This window comes from Rhamphochromis sp. 'chilingali', assembly GCF_963969265.1.
Source record: "Rhamphochromis sp. 'chilingali' genome assembly, chromosome: 20".
NCBI lineage: Eukaryota > Metazoa > Chordata > Actinopteri > Cichliformes > Cichlidae > Rhamphochromis > Rhamphochromis sp. 'chilingali'.
In genome coordinates, this window is record NC_137947.1 from 11161549 (window position 1) to 11187500 (window position 25952).

The window sequence follows — 25952 nt, forward strand, 5'->3', positions numbered from 1 at the left end:
CTCCAGACGCTGGCGCTAAACCCGTATGTTTTCTCTTTTGAATTTCTCTTGTCTTTCTAAATACAGATGAACCTCAAGATGTGGAGATGGAGAGTCAGAGTCAAGGTAAAGTACAGTTACAAATCAAGGGTCCAACGGTGCAATTACGTGTTGTCTGGGTGCAGACTTAAGCTACGTCCGGTATTTTTGAAAATGGAGATTTTCCGTTTTCGTTTTTTTTTTTTTAAAAATCCCGTCCACACGTAAACGCAAAAACGAAGGAAACCGCTGCTAGGAACATGCTAAAGCAACAGGTGGCGATATTCCTAACCGTGTAGAAATGTTGGCCAATCAGAAGTCTAGAAGCCTGGGTGGGAAAGAGTAAACAAAGATGGCGCATTGAAGCGGAACAGTCTGGAAGGACAGAAACTGTGTCTATATATAAGCATTTAAACACTGCAGAGAGTAGAATTAACAGTAATGGCATTTTGTCTAAGACCGCCATTGCAGAAATCCATTTCACCGAAACAATAACGTGACTCACATTGTGACGTCAAAAAAGGCGCATACCTTTGACGCTGGTTTTCTCGTCCACACGGAAATGCAAAAACGGAGTTTTCGAAAATTTCCACGCTGGCAGGAGTTATTAAAAATCCCCGTTTTCAGTGACCGAAAACGCCGTTTACGTGTGGATGAAAGGTGCAAATAGAAAAATCTGCTTTTCAAAAATATCCCGTACGTGTGGACGTAGCCACACGTACGTAGATTACTGTACCCAGCACTCACTCAAATAGAATTTTAATCATTACTTATTATTAATCTCTGGGTCTCCTCCACAGTGTGTTATTTGTTTTTTGTCCTGTCTTCCTCCCATAACCCCCAACTGGTCGCGGCAGATGGCTGCGACCAGCTTAGTTCTGCTGATGGTTTCTTCCTGTTAAAATAGGAATTTTTCCTTCCCACTGTCACCAAGCGCTTGCTAAAAGGGGGTCATTTGATTGTTGGGGTTTTCTCTGTATTATTGCAGGGTCTTTACCTTACAATATATACACCACATTGTTGATGTGATTTGGCAATATGTAAGTGAAATTGAATCGAATTGAATTTGATTGAAGCGCACAATGAGAGTTGACCAACATCCAGCTTCTCAGTCGCTCGATCTTTTTAGAGTATTTCTTCCTTTTTAAATCCAACCTGAGACATCTTGTCAGCAGAGCAGAAATAAGTAGTACACACTGTTTTAAATGTGTATGTATAACACATCCAGAGGCTCTGATGTGTTGTATTGTGCTGACAGCAAGAGCCTCAAATGAACTGTGTGTGTGTGTGAATGTGTTTTAAAGGAGCAACTATTAACTTTGAGCCAGAACCATTTCTCTTTTCTGAATATCCTCTGTGCTGCTGGTATATAATTAAGATTCTGCATTTGCATACTGGCAGCGCCTCGTCTCTCCTCTGTTTTTGTTTTATTCAAATCCAATCCCATTGACAGCGATTTGACAGATAGAGCTTCTCTGAACATGAATTTTGTAGATATTCCATGAGCAAGTTATAGCAAATTCTACCCTGGGATGGTATCCAAGAGCTGAGATATGTAATTACTTTCTCATGAGACATAAACAGAGAGTTAGGAGCTTGGAAGAGCAAAAATATACAATTTAAAACAACACCTGCAAGATAATTCTGCAAAAAAAAAAAAAAAATGCTGCTGTTACATCATTCTCAAGTGTGTGTGTACTGCAGGTGAAATCCAGCCACCACAAATCAATATGATGTTCAATCTGTGGTCTTGGTTACTTAGTAAAAAATGTAGTCTTTGTGCAAAAACCAATATTAGCCAATTTATCTACATCAGATACTGTTTTCATCCACATTTAGCTTTGTGTTATTTTTTACACTCATATTTTGTTCTTTGACTACTAATACTGTACATATTTTTGAATATAGATGACTTTTCTTTAAAAAGTTAAAAACTCTTTTTGGCTGCACGCCCCCAAAAGACACCCTTAAAACCTCCACCATTCCAACTATTTTGACGATGTTTCCTTCTTTTCTGTTACTTCCATTTAAACTGACAAAGAGCTACCTGTTGGTGTGAATATGTTTGACAGATTTCTGTCAGCAGTAATGAAGCACAGGTTGGTTTTGTGCCACATGTAGCTAGATTTAATAGTAAGAGCTTTGACTCCCAGTGTCTGAATTAATCCTTCAAAATGCACTGCCTTTTATTTATTTATTTATTTGTGCCTTTAGATGGTGATCCAGCAAACGCAGAGCAAAACCCAGAACAGTGCGACAGTAAGAATGAAGTTCAAAAGAAAGATGGCGATAAAGACACCGATGGGGATAAAGACACCGATGGGGATAAAGACACCGATGGGGATAAAGACACCGATGGCGATAAAGAGACCGATGGCGATGAAGAGACTGGAAATATCAATGAAGGAAGCCCCGCCCACGATGAAAACAAAGGTCAAGAAACTGGTACCAACGACAATACAGAGGGGAAGAAAGGTATGTACAAGAGAGCAGTTTGGCTGTGTGTTTTATCCATTCGCATCAAAACCTCTGAGATACTCAGTGTTGATGATAAAAATGATTTCTGATGATGATGATTTCCTTGTTTTTCTGTTGTTTCTTAAATTACAGTTTAATATCCGCAGGGTATTAGGCAGGAAGATATGAATAAATCAGTTCAGTTCATGAAACGTAGTATAGTAAAATAACTAAAAACTAAAATAACTAAATGGAAAAACAGATTTTAAGATTTTTTTTCTTTTTATCAGTAATGTAATGTTACAGTACAGAGCTGGTAATAAATGCACAAACGTCTCAGCTGTACAGACAGAAGAAACAGACCCAAGTGAGGAGGTCTTGGATCTAAACTGTATGCAGACCGAGCCTCACGGTCCACAGCACATGCATGTTTTAAGGCATATTAACAGAGCTGCTCTGACTGAAGACTAGACAGGCTGAGCTGGGTTTTTTTGCAGGCCAATGAAGACTCTTGTGTCATGTTAGAGTAGTGTAGTGTAACATCTGCTTCTTTTCCTTAACAGAGGAAGTGCAGGCTCCTCAAATGGAAGTAAATGTTGTGGAAAATCCTGACGACAATATGGAAGGTAAGATCTGATTTGTTGGATTTGATTTGTATGAATGTGCTTTTCTGGTCCAGTGTGATGCACTTGTATACTTGCATACTGAATTTGTATTTTTGTTGGTCTGTTAGTAGCACTAGTTTAAGATAAGATAAGATAAGATAGAACTTTATTAATCCCTCGGGTGGGTTCCTCTGGGAAATTCGATTTCCAAAAAAGCACAGCACCGACAGAAGTTACAGAGTTATACACACACACATATATATAAATACAGAGACAATATAAATAAAATATACGAAGGGGATAAATAGAATAAATAGGAATAAAAAATAAAAATACAAGTGAATTGCACATTTCAAGTATTGAGTCTATTGCACCGTTGACTATTTACAAAAGTATTGCACAAAAGGTATTGCACAGTGAGGTGAAGAGGCACTACAGCTTAGTTGTTCCCTCCTTTGTCCTCCTGTTTCCCCTCCCTCTCCCCTCCAGAGAGGAGTTAAACAGTCTGATGGCGTGTGGGACAAAGGAGTTTTTAAGTCTGTTAGTTCTTGTTTTTGGGAGAAGCAACCTGTCACTGAACAGACTCTTCTGGTTGTTAATGGCCGTGTGCAGAGGATGCCTGGCATTGTCCATAATGTCCATCAGTTTCTTTAATGTCCTTTTCTCTGCCACTGTCACCAGAGTGTCCAGCTTCATGCCGACCACAGAGCTAGCCCTCCTGATCAGTTTCTCCAGCCTGTTTATACTTGGAATCAGTTTCTGCCCACCTGAAACATCAATCAGTATAGAAAGTTACGACTGCAGGGAACCACAAGTGGCCAAACACATCTCCAGCAGCCATGATGGTGATGCTGAGAACAGCCAGCATCACATTACAGCATATTCTAAAGTTATCAGTGACTATTATGACTGTGTGGAATCGGCATTGTTCTTTACTTGGCAGATTTTCCCTGAACTGATCATTTCAGTCATAAAAATGACTGTATTTAGCTGTCAGCTTGGTGAAGACGGCGACAAACCGTCTATTTCTCACTTTGATTAGCTGGTATCGCTTTGAGTAACTGCAGCCACTCCAATAATCAGGCTTGCTCTGCAGACTAATGGTATCAGCATATTTATCCCCATACCTTGCATAGCAATGATGCTGTGTATCATAATTGTAGCATGCTAAATCACAGCCTTTGGTTTTTACTACTACTAAAAACGTACTATTTAACTCGTAATGCAATAGTGCTCTTATTTTCTCCTAGCAGAGTCTGGTATGGAGTAACATTTTAAAGCTTCTGATTTGTGTAATAGATAGCTTAACGTAGCAAGAAGCTAGGATTAGAAGAGACTTTGCAGGAGAGTCTTGTGTCAACAAATCCTTTGAAAAGTGTTGAGTCTATATCCAGGGCCTTGCATGTCTTATTGCTTTGTCCTATAAACCAACACTGATGTCCCAAACAACTGAAAAACAGATCAATGGGCTAAACCATTGGGTTATTTGTACTTCATCAGTGTGAGCATGGGCACTCTAGTTTATTTGTGGTCATCCATATACCCTCCTGCTGCTAGGATGGCTAGGCTCAGGTAGAGCAGGTCATCTACTGATCAGAAGGTTGGTGCTTCAATCCCTGGCTTCTCCAGTGTGCATGCCAAAGCACCTTTGGGCTCATTAATTAAAGTGTGAATGACACAAATAAAGCATGTGTAGGAAAAAAAGTACTTGTTATAGAAAAGCGCACCATCTAACCAGACTATCTAAGAGTAAGGAGTACCGTATTTCCCGGACTACAAAGCGCACCTGAATATTAGCCGCACAAGCTAAAATCAGGGGAAAATCCTGTTTTGTACATACATTAGCCGCACCTGACTAAAAGCCGCAGGTGTTTCAATGTTGACTCATCATATGTAAGAGAATATGCACAAAGCGAATTGTCAGGAAAGAGATGGCTGTTTGGAGACACACCCCTTTTATTAATATTTTGAAAAACAAGTTATGGGTACATATTTGCACATGTAGTACATAACAGTAACCTACAGCACACCAGAAAATAGATTCGGACTACCTTTTAGGCTCAGGTGCAGTGACACGGCTTTAACAAGAAGAAAAGTCAGTCATTCACCACCATCTTTCTCTTCTTCCTGCGCTCTAAAACCACCAAAGTCCTCTTCTCCAATGTCGGAAACGAACAGGCTCAGGATGGCTTCGTCATCCACTCTCCGCTTCTCTCCTTCGTTGTCACTTTCAAAACCAAAGAAATCCTCGTTGTCAGTGTCAGAGTCGAACACCCTCAGAAGGGCCGTGGCGGTGTCCTCCTCTCCATCATGCAGCAGTCCAGCCCTTCAAAATCCGTTGGTGATCGTGGATGTTTTCGCACTTTTCCACGCTGTCAGAATCCACCGGTGGAGTTGGGCATAACTTGCTTTTCGCAAGTTTATCGCCGCTCGTCATCCACGCCTCCCGCTGAATGCGTAGCGCTACTTTGAAGTTTGTTTTTCGCGCTACTTCGTACGGCACTATGTTGCCTGGCGGACGGACATGTGACTAACATACCACTCTTGAACCCCGATCCTTCCGCCAGGCAACGTAGTGCCGTACAACAGCGGAACAAACAAAACAAATCGTCTTACGATATCACAAAAATCATGGACAATCCATAGAAAAGCCGCACCTGACTAAAAGCCGCAGGGTTCAAAGCTTGTGCAAAAAGTAGCGGCTTATAGCCCGACAATTACGGTATATACTAATCCACAGATGGAACTTTTTAAGAAAACAAATGTATATTTTATAGTACTTTAAGCTCTATATATGTGTACTTATTTAAAATATTTTCATGTGCAGTAAGAAAGTGTATTAAGGCTAGATGTAAAATAAAGGATTGTTATGTCAAGTATTCAGACATTGTTGTTGTTAACCAGAATGAAACCACTAAGTATGCTTTACTATAGAAGAAAACAATCTCTTAAAGTAATCTGCTGAAATTGTACTTTATAGTTACTTTGTTGCCATCTCTTTTTTAGCAAAGTTTCCATATATGTAGCCGTTATTTATTAAACTTCTTGAAGCCATTCACTTACGGGCTTCTCTCAGCATAGGCAGTTTGTTTCTGCACAAATAGATTATCTGTCTTTGTTACCACATTTTTCTCTGGCTTCTCACTGAGTAATTCTTTTAAGAAGTTAAGGCTAAAGTTTGGAACCCCAGCCACCCCACTTCTACTAACACAAAGGTCTCAGTCACTCTCTTGCCTCTATTTCACTTTCTCCTTGACTGACATTCAATTAATTTAGGGTGAGAGTGAACATTCCTGATAGATCTGTCTCAGATAGCCTTCTCCGTTCTCCCTGAAAGCCAGTGAAATATAGCCTTCAAACTCTACAGGATTTTCTTCAGTGGAAAGCTTCACTCCACCCTGTTGACTGCCTCTTGCCTGAGCCCGCTACTGTCTGTCACCGTCTAGGCTTCCATAGGCTACATACTGCGTGGTGGCACAGTCGGGCGGTAAACAGTGGTGCCACTCCTGATTGCAGGCAGATTGCATTTGGTATAGATGAGCAGCAGCCTTGGACGGAGTGCAAACCCAAATAGTCTGAGATATTGAATATCATGCAGACCAACACAGCTTGGCTTAGCCATGCGTAACCAGCTATTCACAAGACAAGACCAAATGATTCCAGAGCAAATAACCTTTTAGTAAACATAAGTGTAATCAGGCTGCCTGCTCATGGCTGTAAAGGTTAAATCTGCTTCACTGAAAGAGGTAATATAATAGTTCATAATGATGGGACGAATGCATGAGAAATCAAACAATTTGAGGATATAATATGAGGTTGCTGCACATATACACACATATGTCTGTATGTGAAGCCTGTGTGTGTGCACACAGGGATCTTCTGAGCTTCCATGTGTGACCTTCTGCTGGATTTTCAACACTGACATGACATTATATATCCACTCTGTACATTAGGTTCCTCTTCATGTTACTTATTGATTGCTTCTGTCAAAACATCAGGCAGTAACTGAAAGCACAACGTACCTCGGTTAAGTTTTGTAACAGATTTGTGCATTTCTAGAGTACATAAATACCTTTGAAGATTATCTTGCCATTCAGTCAAACAGACGTTACATCTATCATATCTTATATTTGCCTCATTTCCCCAAGAAAGGACTTATGTGTCTTATTTAACTTTTAATCTTTGATAAGCTGAATTATTTTTCCTTACTTTTCAAACTGCCTATAACTAGTTAATAACTTATGCTGGTTGCCTGGCTTTCCAGTGCAGCCTTTCTTTGCAGGACTACATCTCCCAAATTATTCACAGACAACTTTTATTTTCGTATCCCTCCTTCCCTCAATGGGTTGTTGTCCTCCATAGTGTTCGTCCAGTAGCAGCATGGATTCTGGTCCGCGCCACTCTGTCGCTCTGAGTTTGACATTGTTGTGTGTTGCATTGCAAGTGCAACAAAAAGCCCTTCTAAATCTTTGAGTGGCCAGAGCGTATGGGCTGAAACTGATTGGAAATCGCTCCCAAATGTATCTTGGATCCAAACTGCAAGAATGTTGTCTGTTGTCCAGACTTTCTAAATCCATTCTGGATAAAGTCTGAACGTGCCATAAAATGGATTTGGGCTGGCAGTCTGTGCAATCCTGGGTAACTTGGCTGCATGCACTAATCTCAAATGTGTATCCGTAGGATCAAAATCATTGGAATATGGTTAATTATATATATATACACATATGTTTTTTACCAGTGATCTTGCCTTGCCATTTCCCATTATGTGCCCTCTTAGTGTGAGCTAACATTACTAATTCAATCATCTCCAAAAGTCTGTTTTTACAAGAATTTGCCATATCTGACTTACCTCGCCGCCTGCCAGGAAGACTGACAGTAGCAAAAATACACCTTTACTTGCACTTCAAAGACCAAAGGCACTTGTAAACAAGCATCTGGCTTTGGGCTTGGTGCGTGTGTGTATGTGCGTTTGAGTTTGTGATTGAAAAACAAAAAGAAACAGAGAGGTAATTACCACGAATCCCATAAAAATGCATGAAAACTGATGGCCACGGAGCTACATTGTTTAATATTTCTTCCCCAAATGTATTACAAAATCTTTTTTTAAACAATTCTTAGCTCCATGTATCTGGTTGTTAATTGCGTGAATTTTTTAAACACTTTCTAACCTGCGTAGTAACCCTATAATTTCAAAACATTGACTGGATTCGTACGCCATGTTGAGCTTAACTAGTGCTTTAAAGCATTGCAAATTAAAACTCTAAACTTCAGTCTGAACATTAACGAGTTAAGATGAAACCATGGTTGCCAATTTGCTATCAGTATCCAAGATTAAAGATAACTCGGATGCCCCTAATCACAAAATCAAGGGAAAAAATCAGTTGAGAAAGGAAGACTCGTTGGCTCTTGTTGAGTAAAGCTTTCTAATTTGTTGCTGGGATAATTGTTCCGTTGTGTACATCATTTTATTGACCACAGAGCAGGATTTGCAGTAACTGTAGCAGACATCAAAGAGCTACACTGTTCCTGAGGTTGTGGATGCATCCTTATTTAAAAATTACCCACTTGGTATTTTCTAGTCTTTTAAACATTCATACCAGGAGGCCACGCTGATTAACCTCATAATGAGCAGGTTACAATATTCATATTATTATTCACATTGAAGGATTCATTACAGACAGACTGTGTATGTCTCTACAATTTTCTTAAAAGGCCATCCTGTTTTCCACTTGCACATTTATATCTGTGGTCTCCCAGTTGCCAACAACGTTGGTTGACACCCCGTAGCTCTCACGTAGCTCAATATTACACATATGGAAGTGTGTATCACAGCTAAGCATGTCAGTCCCAGAAGAATCACACTAAATATCGCAAAGCTGAATAAAACAGTTTTGTGTTGTTCGTTTTCACTGTCGTCATCTTTGTAACTTGTTAATGTAATAATTTATTCAGTGAGTCAGGTTTTATCACTTCGTATTACCAACTACGTCCATCTCGTGTTTATCTTTCTCGCCTGTTTGTATACTGTAAATATGTTGCTCGGTTCAAGTATTTAGTCCTCCTGTTCTTAACTATATATCTATATCTGTCTGACCTCAATGCAACTTTATAAGCATCTAAAAGCAATAACTGAAGTGAAGATTATATTATGGGTTTTGATCTTGAGTATCTGTGCGAGGAAGAGATATATATGGAGGAAGGCACAGTAATATATATGTATATCTACACACACACATCATCTTGCACGAGAAATATGATTCTTTGCCTGATAGGAGAAATGCTATAAAGGCTCCACATACTGAATCAAAGCCTAAGCAGCCTATATTTATGAATATTCATAACACACTTTAGAATGAAAATCGCGGGGCTAGATTGTTATTGTGTTTGGAGGATCTGTTCAGCAAGCCTTGTTCTGGTGACTTGTGAGAGTGGGCACCCGCTTCAGTGAGCTCCTGGAACACTCATAAATTAAAATAAGACTCTTTGCCTAAAGCTAGGAATAAATAAATCTGAATTGTGAGCAGAGATTGTTTTTCCTTCATGCAGCATGATTTTCCTACAGTAGTCGATAGCTATTGTCTTAGCTCCAAAGGTAAGATTTAATGGCTGCAAAGGTTCAATGTCACTGAATAAACAGCAGCTTGTCCATAATTTCTTATCAGGTTTTTAGCTGGCTTTACCTACGAGGAGCTTTTGCATGTAATAGATTGCAAATGTTTTATTTATTTTTGTGCTCTCTGATGATATTTATTGTTACGTGCTTGTCAATTTAGTATGTGAGCATTAGACTTGCTCAATATATTCCTTGAAAACATTGCTCAGGAAACCTTGCAATTAAGGAAGCCAGAATCTTCTATATGTAAGTGATCCTAAAATTTTCCTACCTTTGATTAAGCTGGCCTCTGGCAGAGGCTGAACAGGGTTGAAAGGAGCTCCTTGACTATGGAAGGAGGCTACTTTAGCGGGGTGGCTGGGTGCAGACCAGACGAACAAATAAGGGACAGACTGTAATGGGATACTAAAGCCAAGCAGAAGGAAGCTTGCAGGGGAGACAGAGAGACATACCCAGCAGGTTATCACAAACATTTTAGCCTCAACACAGCAGAGACAAGGCCCCATTACAAAAATACAGAGCTTACATCCCCCCTGCTCCTCTGTCCCTTTTTTCTTTGATTCCTTTTCACTGCTCAGACTTGTTCTGTTGTTTAAAGCATCACAACAACTAAAGAAAACGCAACTTCATCATAATTATCCAAGTTTTCACTTGTTATTTGAATGCCTTCATGTCACAAACTGCAAGCACCAAATGTGTATTTTTTTTCCCGCTGCCCTGGTGGCCGGGATGTTTTGAACATGCCGTATTGATGGCCGTGACTGCTTTATTTAGCACTGTGGCTTCGCCACAACCACTCACAGCTTACTGTATGCGATGTTATGATCAAAAAGCCCAGCTGCATCCATGAGTACCATATGGTGCCCAAGAACATGCACACAATCCAGCTCTCGCCACTTCACAAACAATAACAAAAAAAGTTTCAAATAGAGGCTCAAAAAAATCCCCTTCTAACAACCGTCTGGAGAATTGGTTGCATTTTCTTGTTAGGAAGGTTTATTTGGGGGGATATTATTGATTTCTATGTATTTTACTTCCTTATTGTAGCAGCTTGAGTGGTAGAGACCAACAACAAGCCTAAATGGCTCTTCTGAGTCCAACGCACTCGGAGACTCGAAGTTCCAGTGAATTTATCCCACAGTTACTAGTATACTCCACTTAGAGTTTGATGTCGCTTTGCATTTATGGTCCTTTGTCTACAAAAGCAAAAAAGCTTTACTTAATTGGTTGTATTGCACCCCTTTGTCTTGGTCTTTTGTGAACAGTGGGATACTGGTGATGTAAACCTAATTTTGGAGAGCAGCGCAGCCTTTCCTGTGGCTAAGGGTTGTCAGCACACAATTAACTTTTGGCATAACATTGTATACTGTAACACTGTGTGGCTCCTAGGGGAGCAGGCTGCCACTAAATGAAGATACTAGGCTAAACTTATATTTTATAGCCTTTTATACCGACTGTGAAAGTTCAGTGTGAGCAGCTTTACCAGTCACATGCTGTGGCATTGTTTCTGAGTACCGAGTGGTCACATTAATTCAGCTTTTCTCCTTATTATTAAAATCAGTTTGACTCCTGCTTTTGATGTACTTTGGCAATTTTGGGTTACTCTGTATCAAATAAACATAACAGAGATAAAAACACAAACGTTTCTGAAGCTTCATCGTGAAATCCCCACTGAAAAAGTGTAGCATGTTCATATCCAGTTCATTTAGACCGATAATGGAACCAGCAGTTAACTTCGTCTTTAAGCTGCTCACACACAGTTCGCATCGCCAAAAATATTTATCACGATATATATTTGAAAATTTGCGATAACGATATAACTGACGATATAATTGATGCGAGACAAAATACAACTCCACAACATTACTAGCGCAAAAAGACAACCTTCCATTTATTTTCACTTAAACAAGAAGCTGGTTTTTATGTACATTAAAGCTTTATAAAAATGTAACAGTGCAAATGCAAATTCCTTGCTGAAAGTTTAACCAAAAGGCATTTCCACTAGAAATGGGCTGACATGTCCTGAGCATAACCATGTATAATATCCACTGAAGTTAAAAAGAGGTGCTTTGCAACATTAAACTGCAGTGTGCAGTACGTATTTTTCAGACCATAAGGTGCACGGGATTATAAGACACATTAAGCGAAACAAAGCAGTCAGATAAATCAAACTTTATTAAACTCATTCTTCTTGCTTCCTCCACTTCTGTACCATTGATTTATTAATGAATGAATTCTGCTCTATTCCCTTGTTGTTGCAGTATATTAATGACTAACCTCGTATTGTGGATGGATTATCTCAGTTGTTCTCCTGACTGAAGTTTGGTCCGTTTACAGCATCCTGCCATGTGATTGCATTTGTCTCTAATTATCAGGAACTTTAACGTTAACTTTTATAAGTGGAAAAGTGTTAGTGTTCGTCCTCCAGCTTCACTGTTTATGTTATGCTAACATAGCTGTGTCGCTAGCGATCAGGTAGCACATCATTATATACCAGCTAGCCCAACTTCAGTAACCCTACAAACGTCACTGCTGTTTAGTTTCCTGTCTTCATTTATGTTGGAAGTGATAGCAGAGCTGTACGTTTGAATTTTTTCAGAAATCTCTCAGTCAGAACATGCAATATCATGCTTAGGTAACTAGCGAAACTAGCGAGCTAACTTCCGCTAGCTTCCTGCTAACTTCTAACTCCGTTAAATGTAATAAATTTTATTTTCATGGATGCCTGGAAGTTAAACTTCATAGTTTCACCTGGTTAAGCAGCAATGCTGATCGTTTTAATAAAGATGAAAGAATTGAGACAGTTTTTAACTCTCAGTGATGCTGCAGTGTTGTTTGACCTGAAACATACGGAGTTTAGGACCCAGATTACTCCCAGATTTAAGAGCATCTTAGTCCGACAAATACGACAATAACAACGGCCGCTTGCATGTTCTGCAAAAAATGTGCTTTGTCGTGTATCTGACGGACAAACACCAAACCAGTTCCACATCACTGAAGTTGCACCATTTTTACAAACCAATTCTGGTTCATCTGTTTCACTCAACAATCGGCCATGTGCGTATGAAAACAAAGGTACTGCGCATGCGCGTTTTACTCATATTCTATCGCGATATATCATTTTCCTATCGTTGCCTAACATTATACCGGTATTACCGTGAACGGTATAATATGGCCCAGCCCTACGAGTTACCATGGCGATTTAGCCAGGTTAAAGAGAGCTACTGTGGCGCTTCTGACTTGAAGCTCGCTCCACGTAGCTTGTTAACTCTTTCGCGTCGTTTCATAGCACAACCCTCTAGTCAGAATCGTAATGCCAACACAGAAGCATCTTGAACCTTCTTTCTAATGACCGATAGGCAGTGACTCCTCTGGCTGCAAAAAAAAAGTATACATATACAGGAAAACATCCCTCCTGCTCCTTTTATCCATGACCTCAGTAAACACTTTCCTGTCAAGGCTGAGGATACAGCCGTCTTACAGTGGCACTGAGAGCTTTGAATGCACTGCAACTCCACAAACACAGAGAAATAAACGAACCATCTTCACTAATGTGACAGCCCATTGCGCATCATTTATGCTGCAAAGTGTGAAAAGCGAACCACATACTGGAACGTGCTGCAAATATACAGAAAAACTGTTAGTAGCAACCAAAAAAAGCACTGTTGTCGAGGGGCACTAAAAACTGATGAACATGGCTAGGTACAGGCTTGATGTTGCCATGGTGACACATGAAACAACTGACTCTACTACCTAGCAGTGTGCAGCTAAATATTCTGTATTTGAACACCTAAACAGTTCATATATTTCCCACATAGCAGCCTGGATCATTTTGCATTGTGGAGAAACACAGAACGCTGGTCATTTAGTTGGAGATGGAGAGCAGCACACACTGTCTACAGTGTCCATTACGTTGGCCACCTTTGGCCCAGAAGCTGGCTTCAAAGAGAGGGGGCCTCATCCAACAGGCTACACTTTTTCTCTTCTTCTTTGAAGCTCCTCTTTTGATCAGTTCTCTTATCCCGTCCCCACCCACTGTTTGGTTCACAAAAACGGCAAATGAATCAACTCTCAGCAGAGAGAGAATTTGTCAGCCAGAAGAGAGGCAACAAATGTGTTTTTGAAATGTCTGGAACATATTTTAGTCACAGTCACCGAGGCACACGTATTATAAAATACACACAGACACAAAAGACGCTGTTTGAGTGATGATGAGTGATCTCTGTATGGGTTCCCTGTCTCCTGGAGGAGGAGAGGAAGACTTGATGGGAGACTTGATGTCTACAGTTTTTATAGAATATAATGAACTGATTTACTGAAAATTTAAATATTCATTAGCTGCAGTCCAACATTATACTATATATAACATCAGCCCAATATTGTCTTCTATTGTCAAGCTCAGTTCTGATGCTCATGTGCCAATTTTTGGCGCTTTAGTTGGGCGGGCAGGGTCCACATGGGCACCCTGACTGTTCTACGGCTATGCAGTCTAACACACAACCAGCTGTGATGCACTTTATTTTTAAACTTTTCATCAGTTTGAACTACAGTAGCTCGTCTGTTTGGACCACATGGCCATTTCTGACCAATGACCATGTCGGTGGTTCACCACTGTAATTTCTTTGGACCAGTTTTGATAGATACTGATTACTGCAGTTTAGGAGACGCTCTGACCCAGTCGTCTGGCCATCACAGTCTGGCTCTAGTCAGACTCACTCATACCCTAACGCTCACCCATTTTTCCTGCTTCTACCACATCAACTCTGAGAACAAAATGTTCGCTTGCTTCATTAGTTTCAACTTCAGTACCATACAGTTTTTTGCCGTCATGCTATGTCATTAAAATGTATCACTGAAAATATATCTGCAGAGAAAGAGGGTGAACAGCTTAATCCTTTATCATGATGTCTCCGTTACGTCCACGTCCACTGCTGAAATATACGTGGTGCTTTTAATGAGGTTCGCCAATCAAGCTGCTCCTTTTCTGACCTTTCGGTGATAAACAGCTGCTCTGCCCGGGCTTCTGTTTTCTCTGCAGTCTAGACAAGCACTTTGATTATATTGACCAGTCCAATCCATAAGGAAAACCTTGAGCTGCCCAGAAGAGGCATCACTTCATAACTGCAAGTCAATGCATAACTGCATTGACTTGCACACACACACACCCGGGCCATCCTCTGCAAACATGCCTCTTCCACACCTCGCTCAGACGTGACGTGTCCCATTTTAATGTATCACAGGGGTTAGCTGGATCACCTAGCGCCGGATTCATCTCTCCCCCTGCAAGACCGTCTGTGTCTTGATATAGTAAACCACAATAGGTATTGAAAACAGCAGCGGGCATCTACCTGCAGCAGGCCCTTTAGCAGCACAGGGAGAGTCTAAAGATTATGTAAAGTAATTCAGTGAGTGATGAGAGAGGAGCAGGCCACCACTGACAGCAGGTTTAGCAGGTATGTAGGTCACACAGGGGGAGGCCTTTTTTGCATTTTTCCCTTCCGTGTCTATTTTTGTGTTGTCTCCCTCTCTTACTTCTTTACTTAATCAGTTATTCACTTATTCCTTTCATCTCTTTGCATCACAGTGTTCTGGCTCTTTTTAAAAAAAATCCACTCTGTTGTCTTCTGACAGACGGTGGTGACTTTCTCACACTACCTTGGACGAAATGGGTAATAGAAAAAGACTAAAAAGAGAGATTAAGGAGAGACTTTGCCAATGGAGACAACATTTTTACTGGCTTTCGTGTTTCTTTCAAACCCTTTGCATTATCAAAGGATTGCCACTGGTCATTTTTGTAGCATATCTGAACCCCCTTCTTCTCTTGCCATTGCTGGCTGCCTTTTAATCATCTTCACTTCTCCCCGAGTAGTAGCTTAACCCCAAAGCAGATGGTGTCCTGTTCTCTTTTCACTCATTTGGAGTACTTTGTGTTTTCTCATCTTGTCAAGCATGGCCCAGGCCTCTGTAATGAGTTTGGGCCTTTTCAGTCTGTTTAGAGGACCCTGACACAACTCTGAGCCGCCCCACCGCAGCCACCACTACAAGGTTACCCAAACCCGCAGGGGAGCACAATGCTACTTAGTGTCCACAACCCCTTGGCCTTTTCTTGGGGAGAAGAAAGGCAGAATATTAATGAAGACTCTTGGCTTTTCAGGAGGATAGCAGTAGAGAGGGGCGGTCAGTGTTTACTGAACAGGCTTGTTTTCATCTCCCTAGCCCGCAGGTCACAGCTCAATGCTCTTTAATTGGCTCAGATTGTCAGACAGTGTTCCATCTCGTAGAAGAGAAAACTCTAGCTATCAAATGCTGCCTCCAGCACCACCACCACCCCCTACTGCCTCCCTTTACAAAATCCCCTCCTCTTTTTACTGCTTTGAGAGTGGCAGCTCATGCAGCTAAGCTATTTCCACAAGCATGTACTACAAACTTAAAATTAACATATGAAAATGGGTTGCTTTCCACATTTACCAGCTCATTAGTTCTTTTGGTTGGGCACTTGTTGAGCTCCACCCATTCTTGTTTTGCCTGAGCAGGGATGTCTTTAATTATCTTTGCAGTAGGCATATCAGACCCAAAGCTATTAGCCCATGCAAAGTTCAATGAGGGACTCTTTGATACTTGTTAAATATACATAACCCAGGACAGACCAGTCCCGAGTCCCCCATAGACCACCCAGTTTAAATAATTTTCCTCTCATCCCCCTGAAAAGAATAGAGCACCGACAGATACTGGCATCGACCTTGACATTTTCCTTCTTTTTTCTCTCAAGATAACGTGCCATTGAACAAGCCGTGGCCCTCCAACTGCATCACAAAAGCTCCAAACAACAGACTGAACTCAGGCAAAATAGAAGTACTTAATGCACTCGGTGCAAGACGTCGCGCATTCTCTAGTGAACCGTTCATGTGCTGATGGCTTTCAGTTGTTCCTAGACTGATATCGCCATGGCTCATGTTCATTGTTAGAGTGGAAGCAGGCAGCTGGACACCTGTGTGATCTGCTTGGGATCAAAGCTCCGAGATGTTTTCAGACACAACAGACCAGCCTGCCATGCCATGCTTTAAGGATCAAATGAACAGAAGAAATTCTCCTAAGGGAACTGACACTGTAGAGCGCAGACACTTCTACACCTCGATCGATTTCTTTTCTTTTCTCTTTCATTTTTTTTTTTAACTGCTCAAGATGACGAGATTAAAAAAGACTGTGAGATGTCCTGTGGCTAAAGGACAAAGGGAACCTCCTGTTCTGCTCACGGCTCCTGTCTGGAACATTAAACAGAGACGGTTCCCATGCTGCTATGTGGGTGACCCATGGGGACTGCCTCCCTTGCGAGCCGGCTGAGTTGGAATGACAAGACCATTAAAAGTTGCGTAAAAGCAGAAATGCTGGTGGTCATGACAAACACCATTTAACAATGATGAGTACACTTATCACACAAAAGCTACAGCTAATCAAAAATCCGTCTCCTATTCAAACATTGTTTTCACATTTTAACTCGTCGCTGCTGCAGTTCAAACACACTTGCTGTCGTCACTGAATATTGTGCTGCGGTATACTAATGCTGACCAACAAAACGCTAACTACCGCTTGTCTAATAAATGAATGGAAGGTAGGGGGATGTAATTTTCTGCTTGTCTGCATGCGAGGGTGACTTATGCCCAACTCTCTTCCTTCCTCTCCCTTCTCTCATGTGTGGAAATGTGAGCGCATGCAGTTTTCCTCCTTCTTGATGGTTTTCTCTCCAGGATGTTTTTAACTGAACTTCTAAAAGGCTGAAATGACAGAAAAAAATGTTAAAGAACTTAAAAGTTAGTTAACGTTTGAAATGTTTCTGATATTCCGGGTGACCTCTGCCCATCTCTAAATTAGTCCGGCTTGATCTCCGTCTCCTTCGTCTTCACCAAAACACGATGATATCATGACCGATAATAACTGATTACAGTTCAAATATGTGGAATCAGATCAAAAACCCTTTTGGAAAATCTCATTACCAGTCACCTCATCCAAGTTTGCCGGTCTCAGTGAAGTCGAGTCTCTCTTTTGCACGCCCTCACTCATAAATTTGGGGTCGCTCATCTGTTGGGATGGCAGATTTTGTCACCTAATGTAAAGTCTTTCATGCATAATTGATCAGTAATTCCAGTTATGACAGCACATCTGAAAACTGCTGTGCTGATTAAAGAAGCAGTGCATTTGTCTAGTTCGGTGTCTGGGATTAGAGAAAAAACACAAGAGATGTCAGTGTGTTGTAATAAAAACATCATAAAACATAAAACATACTAAAATTATGGATTTCATTATCTTTACCCGTAAGATTGGAGCATAACTGGCAGAAATCTTTGGCTTCTATAAGTTGTGAAATCTTTACATTTTAAGATTTGTTCATGCGTTGTTGCAAAAATTAACTAAATTTGCTAACAAGCTGACAGACAGACAGTAAATAAGGTTATAGAAGTATTTGAATTATTCCTATGATAATGTTATCGTGAATGAGCCTCGTGGCCGTGATCGTTCGAAAGTAAAAATCTGATCTCTCGCAGCCCTGAAGTGTTCTGCTTTCTTCACAAAACAACACAAAGTGGCTTTTAGTAGAGCTGAAAGAGAATTAAGAGACCTTGTTGCGCAAGTGTACGAGAGGACAAGTACATTAGAATCTCTGTTTTACGAAACAGGTCCTCAACTGGCAATTTTAATAAATGGCAGCAGCAAAACACCAGTCTCGGTGTCAAAATTGAAAAGGTGACTCCTGCGTCCTGGCCTTCAAACCAGTGTACAAAGAAAAAGACCAATTTCCTCCTACAACAAGACAACGACCCAAAGCGCAGTTCCAAGCTATGCACGAAGAATTTCGAGTGGAAGAAGTCAGCTGATAAGCAATCAGCAGAGAGGCCAGCACAGTCACCAGCTCTCAATTATTTTGCCCTCTTTCTGTAGACTCACATTAACCCATGTACATACAAATTCTGTAACCAGGGCTGAATGCTCGTAATTTACATACCAGCATGGAGGCTAGGGGTCACCATCAAGGACCCCTCAAGTCCTTGGTATTAAAAAACATTGCTGTAAGCTGTCCACTTTCCCCGCTGAGGGAGTAGTCAATTCACTCTGTTTTTCTTCTATTTTTCTTATCTGCCCTCTGTGAACTGTGCTTCTCCTTCACCAGAGGCCCATTTTTCTTCTCCCCCCCCCCAAAAAAAAATCTTGTTTATGTGTTTACCACAGCACCCTCTGATGCTCCTCTAAATGATAGCCCTTTCACTGTCAGCACACAGGAGTCAAATTGGAGAACGAGAGAAACCAATGCTGCTGTTCCCTCCAAGCTTCAGTCAGAAAGAAGCTGAAGCCACAATCATCTGAAAATCTGAACTTTTTTTTCCTTCGTTTTGATCAGTGTTGGGTATCGAAAGGGGAGGAGGATGCTACCCAAGCTCCAAGACCGTGTTGTCATTACCTAGGAGAGAACAAAAAAGGAGCATCTGGAATGAGGCCGCTGCTTCAGTGAGCTCCTGCTGCTACGCGTAGACATGCTAAGCTAGTTCATACGACGGAGGCTGTATTCCAGTGTCGGGCACATTTCCCATGTCTCGCCATCAGCTTTAATGCACATAGAGATTATGTGGAAAAGCGTTAATGAACGGCATATCATTTGATGCGTATGCATAATTAATTACTTCACTATTGATGCCATACGGGTAACACATGCAAAACACATCTGGCACAATGTGCGTGTCATGCTTCCTGTCAGTTTAGTCTATTACAGCAGGAAAATCTGCTTCTTTGATTAATTTATAATAAGCCAGAAGACATTAAAGGGAAATTCTGGGTTATTTAGAGCTGCTTTCCTTTTCTGGTTATTTTTCATCTGGATGAGTCATTTTGGTTGGTTCTGATAGCGTTTTACTTAAAGTCACGTCTGGGATCTGGGGACAGGCTGGCAAAAAATTCAAATTAAGTTTTAAATAAGTTCATTTAAGCCAGATAATTTAAACCAATTACTACTTGGAGGAGACAAAAAACAGTTTGAAGCGCACTTGTCGCACTGCTGGCAAGCACAAACGAATCAAGATTTGTAGTCTACATATGGTGCGTGCGTTACTATTTTCCCACATCAATTATGCTCCTAAGTATAATTACGTTATTACTGATAGAAATCACAGGCATTGTGCCAAAGCAATAAAAAATAACATCCAAGTTATAAATAACCAGAAGATAAAAAGGACATAATATAATTCCAAGGCCGTTTCCATGCCACAGATCAAACGGTAAAAGAAAGCAGGGGGATATTGTTGTTGCTTCATCCTTCCTGCTTTTCTGCAGTCCTTGAGTCCCGGTGGTGTCTTGGAGAGGAGAAATTTATCCCAATATGTTGCAACAGGTTAAATCAGTTTTATACTGAAGAAGCAGTATAATGGATTTTCTACACAGCTGACAGAGTCCTAGTGAGACAGCCAGCGAGGGAAAGCTATTGTGCAATGCACAAACTTTCATCTCGCTTTGAGGACCTTAGATACCTGCAATTACAACCGTGAGTGTATAATGACCTCAACCGCAGCCTTGTTCCTCTGAACATACAGAACACCGGAGCAGCCTTAGACTCCATGGTTGCTTCTATCATCCCGAAGCAGTTGTATTTGTTTACATCATCACCAGACTGCCTGGGGAGTGTGGTTATTTTTATGGTCTGCTTTGTTTGGTTGATTGCTGTTGCGAAAGGGGGGAGCGCGAAGGTTTGCTCTGGGAGTGACTACGAAGGAGTTGTGCGACTACAGAGGTAACGGGGAGGATAGACGGGGAGAGGGAAGCGTGTAGAGGAGGGTTGGGGGCGTCTGTGTGTGTGTGGTGGGTGGATGTTGGGGGGGTCTCAAGCTGCCTTATGGGAACGGTGGTTTGTAATTAATTTTGAATGCATCTCTCTCCCTTCTCAGATTTTGTTTTGTTCCGTTTTGAAGTGTTGCACTTCAGGAGGGCGCTGAAATTCCAGGCTTGAGAGTTGAAGCATCAGGATAAATGGAAATGTTTGCTCATGAAATCCTGGACTAGTTCCAGGATGATCGACTCTGTTGGTCATAAAGCATTTTGACAAAAGCACAAAGAGTCGCTGAATAATCCTGAATAATGGCTGCGTTTACCCAAATTTGAGTCTGTTTAACCGTATCCGCGTGCACGAATCGACTTTTAGAATAGCTAACATGTGCGTATTTGTGTGTTCTCCATGTTACAGATTCTCAGACGAACGACACTGGCACCAGCAGTGGAGGTGAGCCGAGATTATGCGTTTTCAGAGTAGAGACTCCCTAACAGCCTGACAGCCACATCCCTTCCTCAATTTCTTCCCTTTTTTCACAACACAGTACATATTAGCCTTTGATTATATAAAAGATGCATTTAAATTTTAGAGCTGGGAAGCTGCAGACAGCATCAGAAGTCGGTTTTTTAATGAATTCACATATAAAAAAAATCATTATGAGATGTTCGCATAATCTTCAGTCCTGATCTGAAGCCGTCTCTCTTAGCTCCACTGTAACTACAAACCGAACTCAGGCTCACAAGCTTGGTGAGGCAGCGCTTGTTTAGGTATATTGATGCTTCTTGGCACAGAAAAGTGGGAAGGGCTGCCTGATTTTCATGGCCTCTTGTAATATTTCCCCGCTCTCCTTTCTTTTACTCCCTTCTAGGAGAGACGAACGATCCTGTCGAGGACTCGGAACAAGCTGATTCAACTCTAACTCAGTCCAAAGGTAAAAGCTTGAAAGAAGCACTCACACCCGCTTACTGGCTCACACTGATGTCACACACATCTCTATAAGTGGATTCTTATTAGTGGCCACAGCTGCTGAATTAAAATTCACTTCTTTTCGAGAATCCTCCGCTGCGCACAGCCAAGTGTTACCCAGCTTCACCCTACTTGTCTCCATTCCCCCTCCCCGTCTGTCTCCATCTCCTTGTCTCTGTAGGGGCAGGCAGCCGGCAGTACGTGTTCCTTCAGGGCCAAATGCATTTGTAAATCCTCTGTACCCATTTCAGGTCTGCAACTATAACCCTGATATTTTAGTATATGCGCGTCGGCACGTCTTTGGAGATTGAGTATGATGAATTACCTGCACCCTCAACTATTGGACATTTAATAAATCAAGTGTGCAAAGCATATTGTTTTAACATGCAGCCAAAACAGACTGTAGGGGTAATAATAATGCCAATAAATCATATCTGATAAGGATACTACACTGGTCTTATCCTCAGGTCTTCGTTGAGATTTAGGCTAATAAAACAGCATATAATTTGAATGTAGTCATCTATGGAGGGTGCTATTAATTTCTGTGAACACGCTTGTTCTCTGTGTGGGTCCAAAGAAGCGATGAGCCAAAAAAGAAAAAAATGGCTTTCGGATTTGGGCATCGTATAGTTTCCAGGTAGAAAAAATTCATTTAAGCAACTGCTACGAACAGATTGTTGGGGTTGAATAAATAGGACAGGGAAGCAGCATATGAAATAACTTGGCAGAGGTAGGTGGGTTGGTGTAGAAAGGAGAGAGCTTAAACAATGCCAAACAAAGCAGCCAGGAAAAGGGGAAAAAAAGCCTGTTGCTGGACAACCGAGTGCATCAGGGTGGGACTGTGTGCGAGGGAGATGGTTAGTTCATAGTGTGCCGTTAAAATTAGCCAGAGTACAACATCAAAACTTACTGTATGACATTTTTAGAGCAAAGTTGATGTGTTGTTTTATCTTCAAACACAAAAATCACGTCATTTGCGGTGAAATGGGAACAGAGGAAACGGATCTGCCTCGATGTCTCTGTCTGCCGCACACAATTTTTCGAGCATCACTGAGCTGGATTTTGACGAAGCTTTGAGTTGTTATAAAGTACGTGTCATCCCTGTTTACTGGCATTTACAGATTAGTGCTTTTGTTTCATTTGACTTGTATTTATGTACTCCTTTACAGTCTAATGCAATCCACAGCCAGAAATCTTGAACTCTTTTCACAATAAAGACAACATTTGACGACCTCCCCTTTACCCTTAATGATGATCAGTATATATCAATAAAGACGTGGTTTGATGACCAACAGTTTTTGGGTTTTTCCCACTAACCTCTGATGATGCTGATGCTGATTCTGATTACGCCAAAAAAAAACCAAAAAAACGTTCAGTTTAGAAAAGAGCTTCAAGGGTTGCTCCTAGTACGCCTCCAAGACAGAGTGTTGAGGAAATGTCTTGTCATTTGTTTCCATCCAGGCACTGAGAAGAAAGACTGACCAGCTGAAGGGAAGACAATCAGCCTCATCTGACAGCCAGCAAACTGTGCGAAGGCCACACTGGTGTCAGCCTGGCCCATGTCAGTATGGGCTCTGACACTGGCCCAGGAAAACCAGTTACTCACAAGATGCTCACATTCCCAACTTTACTTACCCTCCCCTCTCTTGGTTAAACTATTCATCCCTGAAATATGTATGTACTATATGTATATGTATGTACAAAACCTTACTTATAGGACTTGAACATATCAACCAGAAAAGATGAGCCATACCTCACTGTGTGTTAGAGTCATACATCATTCTGCCCGAAGGGTGCAATGAGATAAACCAGGCTCAAGTCTTGCTATTTGATAAACCCACTGTGAGAGCATGGCGAAGCTGTCATTGGACAACAGCCACAGCTCCTACATGTTGACACTCCCGGCTGGGTGATGCTAAACATCAACCATCCTTTTTAGTTTTTACTGACGCCACCAGTACAGTCACGATGGCGCTCGGTAGTGGGACGACAGCCTGCATTTGTAATCTGCTTTGGAGTGCGACACACTGACACCTGCCACGTCTCCTCACACACCGCCGCAGCTTCGATTTCCATTCTTTAGTCAGATCGGCCAATGCCCCGATTCGCGTTGCGGTCTGTGAGGCGACGTGCCGCTTGCCAGGCCTTTCATCTGAACATCACTAATCAAGTCTCATCTCCGCTGCTGCCGTGACTGCAGCTTTACTCATTTTAACCAGGAAACTGTTCATTAACGCCCGTGCACATAAACGAGGATGTGAGTGTCTTTTCAACAAATCGATTTGAGTCTTCTTTTTAATTTCCCCTCCCTCCCCTTTCCTTTTTCTTTGCCATTTCCAGTGCATGCCAGGAAATTGCTTTGAACTTCACCTACATAAACAAGAATTGCAGTCTTCTTCGCTTTCGCTTGTCTTCTTACCAGATTGTCTATAATTGTATCGAATGAATCTGCCTTATTTCATATCAAATTACAAAAAAACCATCACAATCACAGACCTGAGGAGGAGATGTATGAGTTCTTGGTTGTGTATTGCTTGCAGATGATTTGTATTTTTAAGTACATGTAATGGCTAACACCTGTTTTTTTTTCCTTTCTTTAATTTTTAAAAAAGGGGTTTTGGTTTGTTTCAAATGTTGGTATGAGTCATTAATTATTTTCAGTGGTGCCATACTAAAGATCAGAGAAATTACAGTTCTTAGAAATGATGCCTTCATACTTTGATGTTTGCTTTGCTAAATTATAACACAAAAAACAACTAATAAAATTTAAGGTGGAAGCAATGGGTCAGCTTTTAATGTACCTTGTTTTGTGTCTTGATTCGTTGCCATCGTCATGACAGCAGCGTATGTTTTATTTTATTCTAATAGCGACCAGCACAGTCGGTTTCCTCTCAGCTGTGTGTGAAATTCAACAACTGTAACAGAGCAATCAGTCGTGTGTCTCTGGGCAGTCAGAAACAATTAGTCTGTCCTTTGATCTCCTGCATGCTCACTCCCTGGCCCTCAGGCTCTCCCTTGTATCAAACGAGACAAGATATCTGGCAGAACCTCTAACCCCAGAGCCCTCCCACCCTCTGAGAAACGCCTGAGACCTCACAAAAAGCTTGTTACCACAGTCTCAGTCTCAAGTTATCAAAGAAGCTCTTATCTGCAACAAAACCAGCACGTATATAAACAATTAGTCGCTGTGGCCACAATTCAAAACCTGAAAGTGGCTACACAGCACCTTATACTTAAACTCACCTTTATTTGAATCTCTGCTGCACACTTAACGCAAAATCACGTGACTGCCTGACACATACAATGCTGCAATGAGAAAAAAATACATGAACACAATAAAACACAGACTTCAACTACAGTACAGGAATGTGCAGACATTTGATGGTCTTCAGATGGTATTGCATGGTAGCTCAAAATCTGATGGTACTTGTCATAGTTCCATCATGTTGACACAGTCTCCAACACGACTGGTTGAAATGCAGCCTCAAACAAAGCGTCCACTGTGTGTAGACACTCACTGCTGTATCTCTGCTGACCTCCTTCATACTTTTTGACAATGAACTGAACCAAAACGTATACATTTGGATTTTTCACTCCATAACACCTGTTGCCACTGATTTTCAGTCCAGTTATTGTGTTACTTAGCATACCTCAGCCTTTTCTCCCTGCTTCCCTTCCTTATGAATGGCTTCTCGACAGCCACCCTCCCACTGAGGCCGTTTCTGATGAAGCTTCAGTAAACAGCAAATGGATCAGATGAAGTGCCAGATGCATCTATCTGATCCTGTCTTTGGTGGATTTCTCCTGGATTTCTCCTGATTTCTTAAGGATGCGATTTTTGGATGCTGTTCATCAGCTATAGATACATTTTTAAAGGCTGTTGCTTCTTTTGTCCTCCACTTGTCCAGTTTCCTTATTTTTTATTTAGTATGCTTAGATCTGCCAGGTTTTCAGCTAATAGCGCCTTGGGAATCACCTTGCGTTACAAAAATACTATGTTATGCTTGTCAAACTGTGTTATGTTTGGCATTTTTCATAGATTCAACTAAGAAATGAGAACTAATTCATTTCTTGACAGGCTGGTGTTAAAGTGCCTAAAGATACAATTGCAAATTGGTTCTTTGCTAAGTTGTCTATTATATGTGGACACAGCACAGGTTCAGCACTTGAGTTAGGAGCCTTTTTATTCTTGAATGATTCATTTGTTAGTGTTAAGTGGATTTAAAATAAAAAAATATAAACAATTCCTGGGAAAATCGTCTGGTACAAGGACTGGAATGGAAGTGAGTGGCAAAAGCAGCCAAAAGAAAGCCTGGAGAACTATCTCTCAATACCACTTTAAACATTACAAGAAGGTCCGGCTACTTGGAAGAAGAATACAAAGCAATGAGGGGTGGCTGAAGACTTTTGCACAGTACTTTTTGTCCAATTTGAATCAAATTTGCTGACTTAATGACACCCCACATATTAAAAATTAATGTGTGAC

The 25952-nt window shown here is 41.2% G+C and overlaps 1 protein-coding gene across 3 annotated transcripts in view; it reads left to right on the forward strand.

The window, feature by feature from the left end:
• The window catches only part of macrod2 (mono-ADP ribosylhydrolase 2), a 424305-nt gene extending 400039 nt beyond the window's left edge, over positions 1 to 24266 (forward strand). For all 3 annotated transcript variants that reach the window (XM_080868694.1, XM_080868695.1, XM_080868696.1), the window contains 6 exons: positions 67 to 105; positions 2233 to 2493; positions 3039 to 3101; positions 20915 to 20950; positions 21369 to 21431; positions 22928 to 24266. In XM_080868694.1, coding sequence (XP_080724820.1) covers positions 67 to 105; positions 2233 to 2493; positions 3039 to 3101; positions 20915 to 20950; positions 21369 to 21431; positions 22928 to 22947 — 482 coding nt within the window. In that variant the 3' untranslated portion in view covers positions 22948 to 24266. The remainder of the gene's footprint in view (positions 1 to 66; positions 106 to 2232; positions 2494 to 3038; positions 3102 to 20914; positions 20951 to 21368; positions 21432 to 22927) is intronic.
• The last annotated feature ends 1686 nt before the right edge of the window (positions 24267 to 25952 follow it).